The following is a 15,088-nucleotide window of genomic DNA, read 5'->3' on the forward strand; positions in this document are numbered from 1 at the left end:
AACCAAGGGCCTTTTCTTGTGCCCAGGATCCTAAACAGCTCGATAATTCTCCTTGTTCTATGATGAACGTTAGTGTAATTCATCCTCTTTGGATGGTTTTCTAATATCCCAATTGAATATGCTTTAAATTTTGATGGGCGAAACGTACCAATATTTTTTTAAAACAAGAATGTCCGGTTGCTCCCTTGTTCTTTGGAGGACAAATAGAAGAATTAATTCACTAATATACAATACAAATCTATTTTTCCCATCTCTGAGAGGAGGAAATCTCCTCACATCAAAGGTTATAATTGGCGGGTTACAATATATCCTACCCACATTAAAACTTAACAAAATATTAATAATAAATGTATCTAATGCCCATATTTGTAACATACCGATTAACGGAGAAAAAGTTGACACAATCATGTGTATCTTAAGTACTTACAAAATAACGTCACAAAGCTAAAGAGAACGTTCAAAGAAATGATAGCATTCGCCAAATTATGTAGGAGAAATTCAAACCACTTGTGCAAATCGCCAGAATGTGAAATTATATTGCTTTGGATGTATTTACGGGCCATGCGACTCCAGGAAATGTGGAATCAAACTGCATGCCCTACCTTCATGTCTTCACGTTCACATGCTACTACTGAAACAATCTTTACTGTTGCCATTTGTTTCTTAAACGGAAATTTTCAGAACCATGAATAAGATGCCCCACGTTCTTCTGATTAAGCACCTTTTGCCTTCAATTCGACGTAGTTCCTGGTGTAGAAGTCAATGAAGAGAACCAAAAGCGAAGCGCAGAACATGATGTTGAAGCACCAACCCAGGATCCCAGAGCAGCCTAGCCCAGTGAAATGGCAATACAGAACCAAACCGAAAGCCAAGAAACTGAACCAGAACTGCACAATCTGACAGTTGGTCACGAACTTCTTCCACTTTGGACGCACCCCCACTGAGCACAAGAAATAGTAGGCGTACATCAATACGTGCACCGACGAGTTGACGGTCAGAGCCGCGGGAAAGAAAGACTGCGAAGTGCTCAACCACACGTAGCACATGATCACCACCGTCGCATGGTGGTATACGTGGAGGAACGAGAGCCGCCTGACGGACCCGCTGAGTATGATCAAGAGGGTGTCCACGAACTCGAGAATCTTGGATAAATAGAAGACGTAGGCCCAGAAGAAGATCGGGCCGGAGGGAGGCGTGTTCTTGGGGAAGCACGCGATCCAGTGGAGGCTGGGAGCGTGGGAGATGATGGAGAGGACGCATCCGACGGCCATGGCGATGGACAGGGTGAAGAGGACGAGGTTGTGGACGGCTGTGATGGTTCTGAGGAGCTGCGGCTTGACTGAGAGCTGGGCGTAGTAGAGAAGCGAAGTGAAGGCGAGGTAGGAGAGGACGGTGAGGGCGAGGAAGAGATGGGAGGAGCCAAAGGTGTGGTCTTGTTTCCAAGAGAAGTTGATGATGTTGGGGTGGTTCACGAGCCAGTATTGGGTGTTGCTGAAGATGGTGCTCATGTAACGCGCAAGGCTCACAGCGCCGCCATAGCCGGCGACCGTGGCGTTGGTTGCTTGCGGAGGAAACGACATCCGGGGATCTTGGGACGTCAAGAAGAGGGAGGGGGAGTGCTGGTTTTTCAGGCATTCCAGGCGGGTTTTATGATAGCGTGTGAGCGCGAGAAAATAGCAATAATTGTTCGTAAAAAACATGTTTGATATTACACTGTTCACAAGAGATGCCCAAAGGATGTCTACCCCTCGATTTCCTCCATTTGCATTTGCAGGGTCAAAGTCAGCACCTCGTGAATTTATGAAAAAAAAAGAAAAGAAAAACCAAAAATTGTGCTATTGGCTAAAGCAGCACGGCATCGGCGACTCAAAGAGCCTCTGCCCAGTCCCCGCAGTGGAAGCTTCCGATGGCAACGCCCGCCCATAAAAGGCCCGCCCAACGCTGTCTTTCTCCAAACCCGGGCCTCTGACGTGCCATGCTGACCGATTCTTTCCGCCGATCAACTGTGAAAAAAACGAGAAAATATTCGGTGGTGCCAAAGGAAAGGCAAGTGTCGTCACGTTAATTGCGGACGTGACGTGCGTTTTATACTTAAGTCACGTGTCCGCTGAGCGGAAAAATAAAATAGGAAAAATACCATAAAAAATCCTCAACTTTGCCCATTATGACGCATTTACCTTAATTTTTTTTTTGTGACACCAAAAACCCCAAACTATGTCCGCTGTGACACATTTACCATAAACTTTTTTTTGTGACACCAAAAATCCCAAACTATGCTCACTGTGACACATTTACCCTCAGTTAGGGTTCGATTAAAAATCAACGTTAAAATCTGACGTGTCTCCGATGTGCACGGATGAGTGCTCGAAGACGATGAACAGTAAATGTGGCACAACGGGCATAGTTTGGGGTTTTTGGTGTCACAAAAAAAAGTTTAGGGTAAATGTGTTACAATGGGCAAAGTTGAGGGTTTTTGGTGGTATTTTCCCAATAAAATAAAAATCTTAACTTTTCTTGTCTTTCTTCTCCGCCCATTTTCGTTCGGGACCTCCCCACCATCGTCGGGAAGGGCCGGTGAGGGTGGGGGGACGGCAGGTGAGGGCTTGCGGGCCCTCCCCCAGATCAGGCGAGGGTCGCCGGCCCTCGCCCAGACTTGACCGAGAGCCATCAGTGGTGGGGCCAAGGCCTGGCGACCCCCACCTACCGTCCCCCCACCCTCGCCGGCTCCTCCTGGCGATGGTGGCGTGGCGGGGGCGGGGAGGGCAAGCCCTCCCTCCCCGCCTATCCTTCTCCCCCTTTTTTTTGTTTCTTTTTTAAATTTTAAATTTTGCTTATTTTTTATATTTAATATAAACAAAATTTTGTATTAAAAATTAAATTTAAATCAAAACGACGTCGTTTTAACAATGTAAGAGAGAGAAAATATTAAAATAAATCATGTCAGTGCCACGTTAGCATTTTCCGTTAGTAAATTTGACGATCTTAACTTTAAGACTCGTTTGAATAATTTTGACAAATTTCAAGATTTAATTACACTTTTATAACAAATTTTAGAACTTCTAGTAAACATACCACGTTTTCCTTCCATATATGGCCATTGTCTATGGCTCTTCAATTTAGCCCGTCCATGGCCGCCGGCGCCGAACGAGCCATCATTGCTCGTGGCCATGGCTCTAGATCTGGAAGTTCGGCCCAGTTCTTCAATTCTTCCCGTTCATGGCCGCCGGTGCCGAACGAGCCATCGTCGCTTGCGGCCATGGCTCCAGGTCTGGAAGCTTGGCCGGCTCTGTCAAATGGTTGCGATGAACCGACGATGCAGAGGATTGTGGGGAGTGACGAAGTGAAGAAGGTAATGTTAATCAGAGAGATGGTGATGGTGGTAGAGTGAAATTATAGGGGAAAAAGGTGAAAAGGGAAAGGCCGTGTTCGTGTTTTTGTGTGTGAGGACCACGAGACGGTTTTTGTTTTTGAGCAGAAGCTTGTGAGGACCACAAGCTCCATTTACCCGACCAAACTTGTTTTTGGGACGAACCTCCATCGCCATAGCTGCAAATCTGGAGATGGACCAGCAGCGAATTCATCGAGATTTGAAGATGGAGCTCTTCATGGCAATGGAGCTCTTCGTTGGGAAGACCGAGCCCAGCGACCGTGAGTTCCACGAGGCCAGATATGGCGAGCAAAGCCATGGACGGACACAGAAGACGGAGCCACCGACGGTACTCTTAGATGAAGGATGAAGAAGCGAAAATTTGGAAGCTATGGCCGTGAGTGACGACAGCTCGTCCGAAACCAATGGCCATGGACAGGCAGAATTGAAGAGCTGAGCTGAACTTCTAAATCTGGACCCATGGCCGCTAGCGATGACGGCTCGTTTGGGGCCGGCGACCATGGAGAGGCAAAATTGAAGAGCCATGGATGACAGCCAGATATGGAAGGAAAATGAGTGGAGAAGAAAAGTAAAAATTTATTTTTTTATTCTAACTCAACGGATAAATGTCAATCTATCATTGAACTCAAATAATATTAACGGGACGCTTTGCAATACCGAGTATTTTCCCGTAAGAAAATAATCGGCCACCAAGTTTGAATAGAAATATGTGAACCCGATTGGTTATTTTAAAATGAGGCTGAGTAGTTGAAAAACTTCTTAGCAGATTTCCTTTGGAAATGAAACGACACCTTTTATGTCTAGACATTGTGATTGCCAAGAGGCAATATCCATTACAAAGAATGAAACTTTTAATGGTAAAAAGAGACACGTCCGGTTGAGACGTAATGTGGTACTACAACTGATTAAAGATGGACTTATGTCCATCGATTATGTTAAGTCAGAAGTGATTTTGGCCAATCCTCTTATTATACACCGAGGGGAATGGGACAAGCCAGTTGAAGAAAATCAACAGTGATGGTAACCCAACTTATGTTATTGGCGATCCCATGAATTAGGTTCATATGGGTAATAACAAGTCACTTGTTGATCTATGATGCACTATTAAATTTTCTTTTTGTCTCTCCTAAGGTGAAAATAGTGCAAGACTGCAAGGAAAAAGAGGGTGAACTGAGCTCTTAATGAAATTCCATAGCCGTTGTTGGTGGTGTATTAAATTGCAGAATACACTTGATGGAATCACCTATATAAGTGTGGAGTGGGGCCGCTCCTATGAGAATTATTAGCAATAATCTCTAGATCACTTATGAATAAACCAAGCATGCGCATGGCCTATTAGCGCAAAACCGCGTTGAACAACAAACTTTGTGAGAAGTGTAATGTGATTGGTGAAAATCATAATTCACAAAAGGAATTATTGGTTCATAGAAGTTTCAAACTTCACCAATGATTTCGTGAATTATATTCATTCTTTCTAGGGATGGTTCACAGCCTAACAAGTACCAGTTCCGGTGCATTATGCTCCAATAACCCAGCATTATTCTATTTTTTCTTTTCAAAACTTTTTGAAATATGTGGGGAATTGTGGGATATTTCAACAGTTTTGAAAGATTTGTTAGAATTAATGACGGCCATAAAGTTATCATTTTGTAACGGTTTTGCAACGGCAATATAACGGCTTTGTAACGTTTGATTTAATTCTTCATAAATCCTCCATTATTTTATAATGGCCATATAACGGTTACTTTTTTAATAATTACCAACTGTTTTATAACGGTTCTTAACGGCTACCTATAAATTATTACTTTGAGCATAACTGGAAAGTGTTATACATACACACACACATATCAAATAAAGAATGTTCTTTGTTCTTTCTTTTATCGGGAGAAGAACAGCAGAAGTGCCAAAACTTGTGTACGACGCTCACTTTAGTGCCAAAAGTTTCTTTTGGATCACTTTAGTGCCAAAATTTTTTAAAAACGATCACTTAAGTGTCAACTCCGGTCAGTTTGGCCGGAAATCCGACGTGGCATTTTTTTTATTAATTTTTGAAGTCGATGTGGCTCGCCGGAGGTTGAGTCAGCATGCTTAGTCAGCATGTACACATTAAAACGACGTAGTTTAGCATATACACTTGGATTTTTTAAATTTTTTTTTTGAATTTTTTTCTTTCTTTTCTTTTTTCTTTTTCTTTCGTTTTCTTCTTCGGTCACCGCCGGTGACCGGAGTCCGGCCACCAGCCACGGCCGGCCGCTCAGCCTCGCGACGGCGAGGCCGACCTCGCCGTCGCCGGGTTTGGCGACGGTGAGGCCGACCTCGCCGTCGCCGGGTTTAGCGACGGCGAGGTCGGCCTCGCCATGGCCGGCGAGGCTCGACCTCGCCGCAGATCCGGCGAGGTCGAGCCTCGCCCGGCCATGGCGGCCTCGCCGTCGCCGGGTTTGGCGATGGCAAGGCCGGCCTCGCCGTCGCCGGGTTTGGCGACGGCGAGGTTGGCCTCGCCGTCGCCGGGTTTGGCGACGGCGAGGTTGGCCTCGCCGGCCATGGCGAGGCCGGCCTCGCCGTCGCCGGGTTTGGCGACGGCGAGGCCGGCCTCGCCATGGTCGGGCGAGGCTCGACCTCGCCGGATCCGGGCGAGGTCGAGCCTCGCCCGGCCATGGCGAGGCCGGCCTCGCCGTCGCTAGGTTTGGCGACGGCGAGGTCGGCCTCGCCCGGCCATGGCCGGGCCGGGCGAGGCTCGACCTCGCCGGATCCGGGCGAGGTCGAGCCTTGCCCGGCCATGGCGAGCCGGCCTCGCCGTCGCCGGGTTTGGCGACGGTGAGGCCGGCCTCGCCATGGCCGGCAAGGCTCGACCTCGCCTAGATCTGGCGAGGTCGAGCCTCGCCATGGCTGGGTTTGGCGACAGCGAGGCCGGCCTCCGGTCACCGACGGTGACCCAAGGTAGAAGAAGAAAGAAAAAGAAAAAAGAAAAGAAGGAAAAAAATTTCAGAAAAAATATTTTAAAAATCGAATTATACACGTGGAAATGCCACGTAGACTCATTTTTTTAAAAAAAATTCCAACTCGGTTTAAAATTTTAATTATAAAAGCCACGTATTAATTTGGCCGGAATTTCTCGCCGTTGACACTTAAGTGATCGTTTTTCCTCAGATTTGGCACTTAAGTGAGCCGGCGAAAACTTTTGGTACTAAAGTGAGCGCCGTACACAAGTTTTGGCACTTCTAGTGTTCTTCTCCCTTCTTTTATTTATCATTTTTTTCCTTGTTGGGTTATACACATAACGTTATTTCCGTTTCCTTCTAATATTCAGTGCGGAATATAAAAGAAGGTTTGTTGTATTTTGGGAGGACCTTATGCACTAAGTTTTGTACTCCTAGGGGCGGAATTATCCTTAAGGACATTGACTAGCACACCTCAGACATTGATATTATTTTCTTATCTTTTTCAATAGATTTCCAACAATTATTCTTATTTTTTCATGTTATCTAACACAATTTTCCAACACTATTCACATACCTTTCAAACTTTCAAACGCCAATAGGCATGCCGCATGCGACCCTGCTGGTAAAGAGATTTGGGGGGTGGGGATGCTAGTATGATATGTGCGGGATTTGACTCTCGTCCTCTACAAGAAACAGAGCAAAAGTCAGAGAATAAGGTGAGTTAGAGATAGGATAGATCAACAAAAAAAAAACTTCCAAACACCGATTACATACTTTAAAGAAAGTTAATACCTAGAAAATTGCCATGGACTCTCATTTGGTCCCTTAGAAAGCTTCCCATGTATTGCAATGTGAGGCTTGTTGCGATAGAATCCACCCACTTGGGAGTTGATGATGGAAAACATTACTGAAAATAAAAATTGTCTAAAAAGGAACTCTTGATAACAAAATCTACATTTTAAGGGCTATGTCTTCCCATCGTTGGTTGGAGAAAATCAAACCTCTGATTGGTAGGTTGGTAAACATGGACATTACCCATATTTATTTTTAGTTAACTTAAAAGGTGATATCTCTATATTTTTAACTCACAAAAACTAGACAAGAAGGAAAACATGGCCTACATATAAAGGGCCAAACTCACTACAACTCTATCTTTGATTGGTGGACTACTAGTATGGGCATTATCCACATTCATTTAGAACTTTTTTATAAAAAACAAGGGCAAAGAAGAGCGACAAGTGCCAGTTATCCATTCTCGGCGTTACGATAAAGGTTTCACCTGTTATAGAAGGTATGGTTTAAGGCATAACTACTCCTCGTTACCCGATCAGAAGGTCTAAGGTCGGCGAGCCTGTAAACTGTAGTGCCACGAAGATGCTAGCAACCACAAAGTTTCTGCTCATGAGATATGTTAGAGCCAGACAATGCAACACAAGCCGTTTGAAGTTCTGCTTATGACGTGAATCAAACTCACGATCTCATGAAAGACACGTGACTCCTTTATCACCAGGCCAATCGACTCGTAGTTTGTCCATGCTCGGTCTGACTAGGAAAAGAAAGTGCAAACTGTGTTTTGCGGCCATTGTAATGTTTAATTCGGCAACCTTCCCAGCTGAGGATTATTGAAATCGGAAAGCTGTAGGTAATATGTGTGGGAGAGGAGGTTGGCTCCGTTGGTTCGACTTCTGTTGCTCCGCATTTTCATAGGGCAAAGAGGTTCTCCTATCTGAAGTCGACCCGTTAAAGATACCTCCACGTACCGTGAAACTGGTATAATATGATCCCATCGACACATCCCTATCCTCTGATGCTCCAACAGGATTTGGATTTGATAGTGTTTTGTTTGTTTGGGTAAAATACGCACGTTTAGAAACGATGTTTCATACCTTCAATAGGTAGAAAAGGAGAAATGCCTCATATATATCAAATGAAAACTCCAAGTGATATCACGGTACCGTGAGGGAAAAATACCAAAAAAAAGTCCTAAGCCAATTCAGTCAAAATTAAGAGACTCGTGAAGAATCATTGTATCTCTCTCTAATTCTATGAGATCGCGATGATTGAGATGTGAACATGATTAAACCTTGGGTCCTCGAGATGCCAAATCTCAATTAGCTTATAACTCACCAAACTGTTTCTATTTCTATTTCGAGGTCTCAAAGAGAAGATGAAAGGAGTTCCAAGTAGAGAGAAAAGAGCCGGCAGGGACGATAGGAATAAAAAGAGGCGGGAAAGAGATGATTAATGCCCGTAAAAAAAGAGAGAGAATTAAATTACGTAAAAGCGGTAGCTTGTAAGTAACTATGGATGGGACATAACGTACATTTATTTTTGGATAGATTAGAGTTTGAGTTAATGTCATGTTAGTAGTCGATCGAATAGAGGCCTGATTAGAAGAGGGAATAAGGGAAAACACAATTATGAGAGGACTATAGGAGGAAAAAGAGAGGGGAAAGAAATGATTTTTCTTTTTAGATCAAACGAAAGAGATGATTATCACTTAGAAAATTCGGTTTTAAACTTTTTAATTTGGTCAATTTAGTCCTAAATATTTTAACGATTTGAGGCCGGCGCTAATGTGGACAATTTTCTCATTTTTTTTAAAAAAAAATTTTGTTAAAAAAGAAAAACATTAATTTTTTTTTTCTAAATTTAGACACGGCTATGACTGATAATTTAATGGGCCAAGTTTCTCTTTTGGGCCAGTAATGGACCAAGTTACAAGATGGAGAATATGCAATTAGATGGATGTTCACGGATTCAACCCACCCCAAATGAAAAAAGAAGGGATAAGTGCACTAAAAGTCCTAAAACTTATTACGAAAGTGTAATTGAGTCTTAAAACTTTCATAATATGCAATTAAGTCTTAAAACTTGTTAGGAAAGTGCACTTGAGTCCTAAAACCTTCAAAAAGTGCAAACAAGTCCTAAAACTTGTCACGAAAGTGCAAACAAGTCCTAAAACTTATCACAAATGTGCAATCAAATCCTAAAACTTTCAAAAAGTACAATTAATGGAAGGACTTGATTGAATCAATTTGATAAATTTTAGGATTTGTTTGCACTTTCGTGATAAGTTTTAGGACTTGTTTGTACTTTTTGAAAGTTTTAGGACTCAAGTGCATTTTCTTAACAAGTTTTAAGATTTAATTACACATTATAAAAGTTTTAGGATTCAACTGCATTTTCGTGATAAGTTTTAGGATTTTGAAGGTACTTATCCCAAGAAAGAAAAAGAAAGAAAGTTAACCAATCCACGAAAATAGCGATAAGAAGACCAACAAGATCAATAACCGCTAAACCGGTTTAGCATGTAAGAGGAAATCCTCGTTATACTGGTTCCTCTCCTCCACTCACTCAAAGAATTCCCACCACCGTAACCATGTCCATGGCCTTATCTTATCAGCCTCCTCCTCCTCCTCCTCCGACGACCCTCAACTGCAAAACTTCCTCTTCAACCTCCATAGCTCCCGCACTCATTCGCTCTCAGTTCCCCGCCAAATCCAATGCTCTCTTTTTGCAGAACAACCATGGTAACCTCTTATCCCTGAACTCCTCGTCTCCTGAGAAATGGAGAGCCCAAGTGTCCTTTTTTCCTGCCTTCTTGGGCAAACGCAAAGACGTCACGACCCTCAAGGAGGAGCTTCTTGAAGCAATCGCCCCCCTCGATCGCGGCGCTGAGGCCACCCCTGAGGATCAGCAAAGAGTCGATCAGGTTGGGTTTGACGTTACCCCTTTTGGCGTTCATTTGCTTTTTTTTTTTTTTTTGGTTGCTAAATTCTCGTTGTTCCAGATATATATATTTTTATATAGATTCATTGTATACTATAACTTCTGAACCAGAAACTGTGCTTGGGTTTAATGAGGTAGTCGTGGTGTCATGTTGATTTGTGACTTTTGCATTCAGTATTATGCTTTCAACTTTCTCTTGCTGATCAGATTGCTCGGAAGCTCGAAGCCGTTAATCCAACCAAGGAACCTCTGAAATCTACTTTACTTAATGGCAAGTGGGAGCTCATATATACCACTTCAAAATCAATTCTACAAACTCAGGTAACCATGTTTGTTGAATTCATGAGTATTTGTCATTACCATTGTTATTACCTCCGTTTTGTTGGTATCTGTTTCGGGAATTTGTTCCAAATGCAAGATGTGATTGTAATGATTGTCTGAGTTTAAGTCAGATGTAAGTGGACTTAGCGCACGGCCCTAAGTTTCCAAACTAAGCATGAGAAAAAGTATCATCTAAAGGGGGTCAGACAACCCGTATCCATTTATATTGTCAGGGGAAAGATATCTGCTATTGTTTCTTAGACTTCTCAAGGACTACCTTTCATAGTGAACATTTTGTTCATCATTCATTTCCTTGCTATAATTTTAGGTCGAACCCCAGTAATATATTTCCTTGGTCTAACCTGTCTGGAGCACATTTTAAGTCGAACCAGAAGTAATATCTGTCTTTGACATAAAGGTTTGAAAAGCACAAAGAATGACAATGGTAATGTCAATGGTAAGGTTAAGGTATCTCTCAGTTTGTAATTGTCACTTCTCTTCTTCTTTAGCTTGTTGTTCTCTTTCTTTGATGCCTCTTGACATACCACAGGGAAACATACAAAGCTTATTTGGCTATGCTTTCTTAGAAAGATATGGATGAGAAGATCTTAGAGATCAGGTCGTTTTATTATGAGGCAAAAAGAGCAAAATTCCGACTTCACCGTTTCTCTCTGCTGAGGCTGTTTTAATATTGCCGTTGGGTATGTCTTTGTGGCCCTGTCAGCATAGAACATGTCTGTTTTTATATCTAATGAGATTTCATGGTGTTAATCATTCATTGAAGTGCAAACTTTGAATGTTCTTGCATTTATCTTGCTAGGTTGCTATATGTCCTTCCCTAAGTATCCTTCTTTGTTGCCCTATAGGGAAACATTGCTCGATTCATTACTGCCTCTTTTACATTTTTCTTCTTGTATTAGTAATGACACACTTATTGTCTTTCTCTATTTACTCTTTTGATTGAAATTGTATGTAAGTAAATTTGTGACAGAGACCCAAATTCTTGAGATCAATCACAAACTACCAAGGAATCAACGTCGATACACTCAGGGCACAGAACATGGAAACATGGCCTTTTTTCAATCAGGTTATGAAATTAACTACATAGCTATTGAACTTTCAATTTCTTGTTTTCTTCATCACTTTAGAATTATGGCGCTGAAAAATTACTTGAATTGCAGAATCTTCTCATCTTTGTCTTTATCTATATCTATGTCAGCTCCCGAACAGTGTCCAGTACCATGGCTTGTTCCATCTTAAGGAATAACGATGACATACTGTAGGCTAGTGTATAGGATTTGTCAGATGAAGAGATAGAACTGACACGGGGGAAAGCTTGTACATAGGGCTGAAGACTATCTGAGTGGCGGACCACTTTGATAATGCAATGAGACGTAGTCAAGTCCAAACGACAAGATATCTTTTCAGTTCCACTGTTAGAGCCACTATGTTGTTTTGGGGAATGACAAGATCCATTTTCTTGGTTCAGGGTACTTGGCACTATTATCACGCTTTTAGACTTAGCATGATTTTAAAAGTTGAAGTATGCTACCTGTTTATATACAGACTATCGTTAGTAGGAGAGGAGCAGGAAGGAGAACATCCACTGCGGGTTGCTCCACTAGGTTACCAGTGAAAAGCAAGCTCTTCACTAGGCAGCTCCATATTCCATGTGAAGGAGGGGGGAGGGAGGGAATTTTGAGTACTTGGAACAAAGTAAATGGGGAAAAAGTAGGAAATGAACACGGTGGCCTTTAAATGCAATCAATATAATACTCTAGAGAGGCCTCAAGATGTTGATCCTTCTTTTTCCATTATTGATAACTTGTTGGTGTTATTGCTATTTTGGATGTCAGATGATCTTTAACTGCCTGAAGAAACACACTGCTTCATGTGTGCGCAACCGCTGGAGTGAACTTGAGTACACTCCTGTATTTTAGAACTGACAGTCGGTTTCATCCTGGCTACAAGTAACTAGGTTGGCCTAGAAGTGAGGTTTAAAATAGCTGTTACCCTTCTCACTGTCAAGTTAGAATCGGGCATCATAAATTTCCTTTGTTTTGGCCTAAATGATTCATTCTTCAACTGAAATCCATTAATTAGTAGTTGGCTCATTTATATCCTTTGTTTTGCATTGTTTGATGCATCGTGAGCAGAAAAAAATTAGAAAGTTCTGGCACTGAGATTGCCGAAAATTTCTATCTGCAGGTTACAGCGGACCTAACTCCTCTGAATACAAGAAAAGTTGCAGTCAAATTTGACTTTTTCAAGATTGCTGGTTTGGTAAGTTTATCAAATCAGAATTTGCAGTTCTAGTTCCTAGAATTTATTAAACTCATCTGCACAACCAAAATTCTGATTGTTGCTGATATCTGATGGATAGCCATGTCTGTCCTCCTCATGAAATGAGGTGTTGACATCAAGCACAGGTCATTCAAAGATTTGGTCCTGAGGCTCTCTTCAATATTTCTGAATTCCTGTAGTTCCTTGGATCAATGGTTATTTCTCAATAGTTCTGCTGGAATGCATCTTCAGACAGATATAGATGGATCCGATAAATAAATTAGAGAAATAGGTTTCCCATTCTTACATTTCTCTGATGGGACCCTGCATCATATGACGTGTTCCCTTCAGATTAATAAAGAGACCAAGAGGGAAAAAATTTGAAACATGAAAAAAAGAATTGTCTAGATTACTATCTATTGCTATTTGTTTTCCGTATTAAGTTGCTTCAGTAAAATATAGGGATAAATTGCAGAAAGTTCCTGAAGTTCTCAACTTTTATACCTTTTATGCCTCACAATTGAAAACTTGTAGCTTGCATTATTATGATAAACCTTAAAAGCACCTTGCAGTTGACCTTTCAGGATGCAGTGGAACCCCATTTTTTCCCCATCGCCCCCAAATTAACTAGAAAATCTAACAAATAAACATTTATAATCTCTAATTTGCTACATCAATAAAAGTTCCTCAATTCTTTTATTGCTTCAATGCAGAGATGACTTTCATCCTACTTTTTCCTAACTCAGCCTTCAAGTGTTTAAATGTCTGTATTTTCTTCTTGCCTTAATCAAGCTACTTGAAGATGATTTTGTCTCCCATATAGGGTGCTCTTTTTTGGAGGTTTTGGTGTAGTTCCATCTGGATGGACTGTCCCATTCTAATGATTTTGTTAGTTATCTATCGATTCTTTTACCTTTTGTCCCTGTAGTTTCCGGGTTACTACACACTGAGAGTTCTGTCTCACCCCAAACACCAGCTCCCATTCGAAACTCTGTTCATCCAGTTTTCACTATATTCTGATGCTGAATAGCCTGACAATAATTGTGGTCGGTCTATCTTAGATTTCCTTGTCAATCTTTCCCAGTGCCAGAGGACTGTATCCTTACTCCTAAGTCTTCTATCTCTTTTTATAGCATGAATATTGTTTGTCAAAAAGTTTTCTGGTCCGAAATTTGAAAAGCAACGTGAAAGACGAAGATGTGGTAGTTCTAAATTTTAATGCTGTTATGACCCTAATTAGATCATCTCATGGAAGTATAACTGCAAGTTCTGGTTATTATGTGGCTTATGGGTGCAATGGTTTCGTTACAGATTCCTATTAAGGCCCCTGGAAGAGCCCGTGGTGAACTAGAAATAACATATTTGGATGAAGAATTGCGGTGAGTGCGACTTCACATCACTGGCAAAGTGGCAATTTAGTTTAGGTTTGCATGATACGCCATTATGCCTGCGTACATGATGTCGAATTCACGGGGCGAATGTCTTCTTGTTGCAGAATATCCAGAGGCGACAAGGGGAATCTCTTCGTATTGAAAATGGTCGATCCATCTTACAGGGTGCCTGTTTAACAAGAAGCCAAGTGCAGAGGACAGGATCTCATGGAATCGGGTCATCTGGTGATGAAAAGAATTGGCTCCTGTAAGTTGTACAGATCATACATACCCAAGGGGACTTCCCTCCGGTTTCGGTGCAACCATGACACGGCAAGATAAAGAACATCTACCCGTGACTGTCGAGACAAATTAAGGCAGCAGAAAATAACACCTCTCGAAGTGCATTTAGCAATGTGCAGAATCCCTTCTTTTACATAACTATACGGTGCTTGATGAGTCAATTACAGTGCCAAGCAGTTGCCCCTGGATTAATGTACTTTGATTAAAGCAATTCAAATTCTGACTTTCCAAATACAATGGCTGCATGCAGTAGCTACATGATGTAGCCTACATCTTGAATTCTAAAATGGGTCGATTTACCTTGAGATTCATGATCAAGTAGTTTGTTTTTTTCACAGAACAAAAGACGCTCCATCTCTACGTTCCTAGATAAAGAGATAACGTCACTTGTGATCATTCTACTTTTACTCGAAAATTTAAAACCATTCCCGTATCTTTGCATGAAATCTTTTTCTTTTGCTGACATGGATCACGGATTGCTAATATGGATATGGGGGTACCTGGCCATGTACCTTTTAAAAGTATCACTAGTCGTCCCTCGTTCGTTCAGCCGACAATGAATTTTACCGACATGGCGACTGCAAGCTTTGAGCTTAAGCTTGAATGACAATGGCCACGATATGGCCTGTGACATGGAGTTGTCTACTTGTAGGGAGATCAGTGAGATGCATGTCCGTGCATAGGAAATGTCAATGGTAAGTTCAGTTTGAATTTTCTCGATATCCGAACCGCTCCGAACACGAATAATATAT

At 41.9% G+C, this 15,088-nt stretch overlaps 2 protein-coding genes across 5 annotated transcripts; one reads left to right on the forward strand and one right to left on the reverse strand.

Annotated features, from left to right (window-relative positions):
• Window positions 1-413: 413 nt before the first annotated feature.
• LOC115679757 (elongation of fatty acids protein 3-like) lies at window positions 414-1,620 on the reverse strand. Its single transcript, XM_056307387.1, has one exon. It carries the CDS (start codon window positions 1,578-1,580, stop codon window positions 714-716), a length of 867 nt encoding a protein of 288 aa, XP_056163362.1. The 5' UTR covers window positions 1,581-1,620; the 3' UTR covers window positions 414-713.
• An 8,005-nt stretch (window positions 1,621-9,625) lies between these two features.
• Window positions 9,626-14,641, forward strand: LOC115679687 (probable plastid-lipid-associated protein 4, chloroplastic). Of its 4 annotated transcripts, XM_030603349.2 has the most exons (6): window positions 9,629-10,042; window positions 10,267-10,380; window positions 11,372-11,467; window positions 12,589-12,663; window positions 13,975-14,042; window positions 14,159-14,641. In XM_030603349.2, the coding sequence occupies exons 1-6, from the start codon at window positions 9,710-9,712 to the stop codon at window positions 14,229-14,231; spliced, it is 759 nt and encodes a 252-aa protein (XP_030459209.1). In that variant the 5' UTR covers window positions 9,629-9,709; the 3' UTR covers window positions 14,232-14,641. The 4 variants fall into 4 exon arrangements, with proteins under 4 accessions (XP_056163225.1, XP_056163224.1, XP_056163226.1 ...); XM_056307249.1 differs by lacking the exon at window positions 13,975-14,042 and having other exon boundaries at window positions 9,627-10,042; XM_056307251.1 differs by lacking the exon at window positions 11,372-11,467 and having other exon boundaries at window positions 9,628-10,042.
• Window positions 14,642-15,088: the final 447 nt, after the last annotated feature.

This window comes from Syzygium oleosum, unplaced genomic scaffold (genome assembly GCF_021117445.2).
Source record: "Syzygium oleosum isolate NSW1041296 unplaced genomic scaffold, Sole_v2.1 Sole_v2.52, whole genome shotgun sequence".
Taxonomy (NCBI): domain Eukaryota; kingdom Viridiplantae; phylum Streptophyta; class Magnoliopsida; order Myrtales; family Myrtaceae; genus Syzygium; species Syzygium oleosum.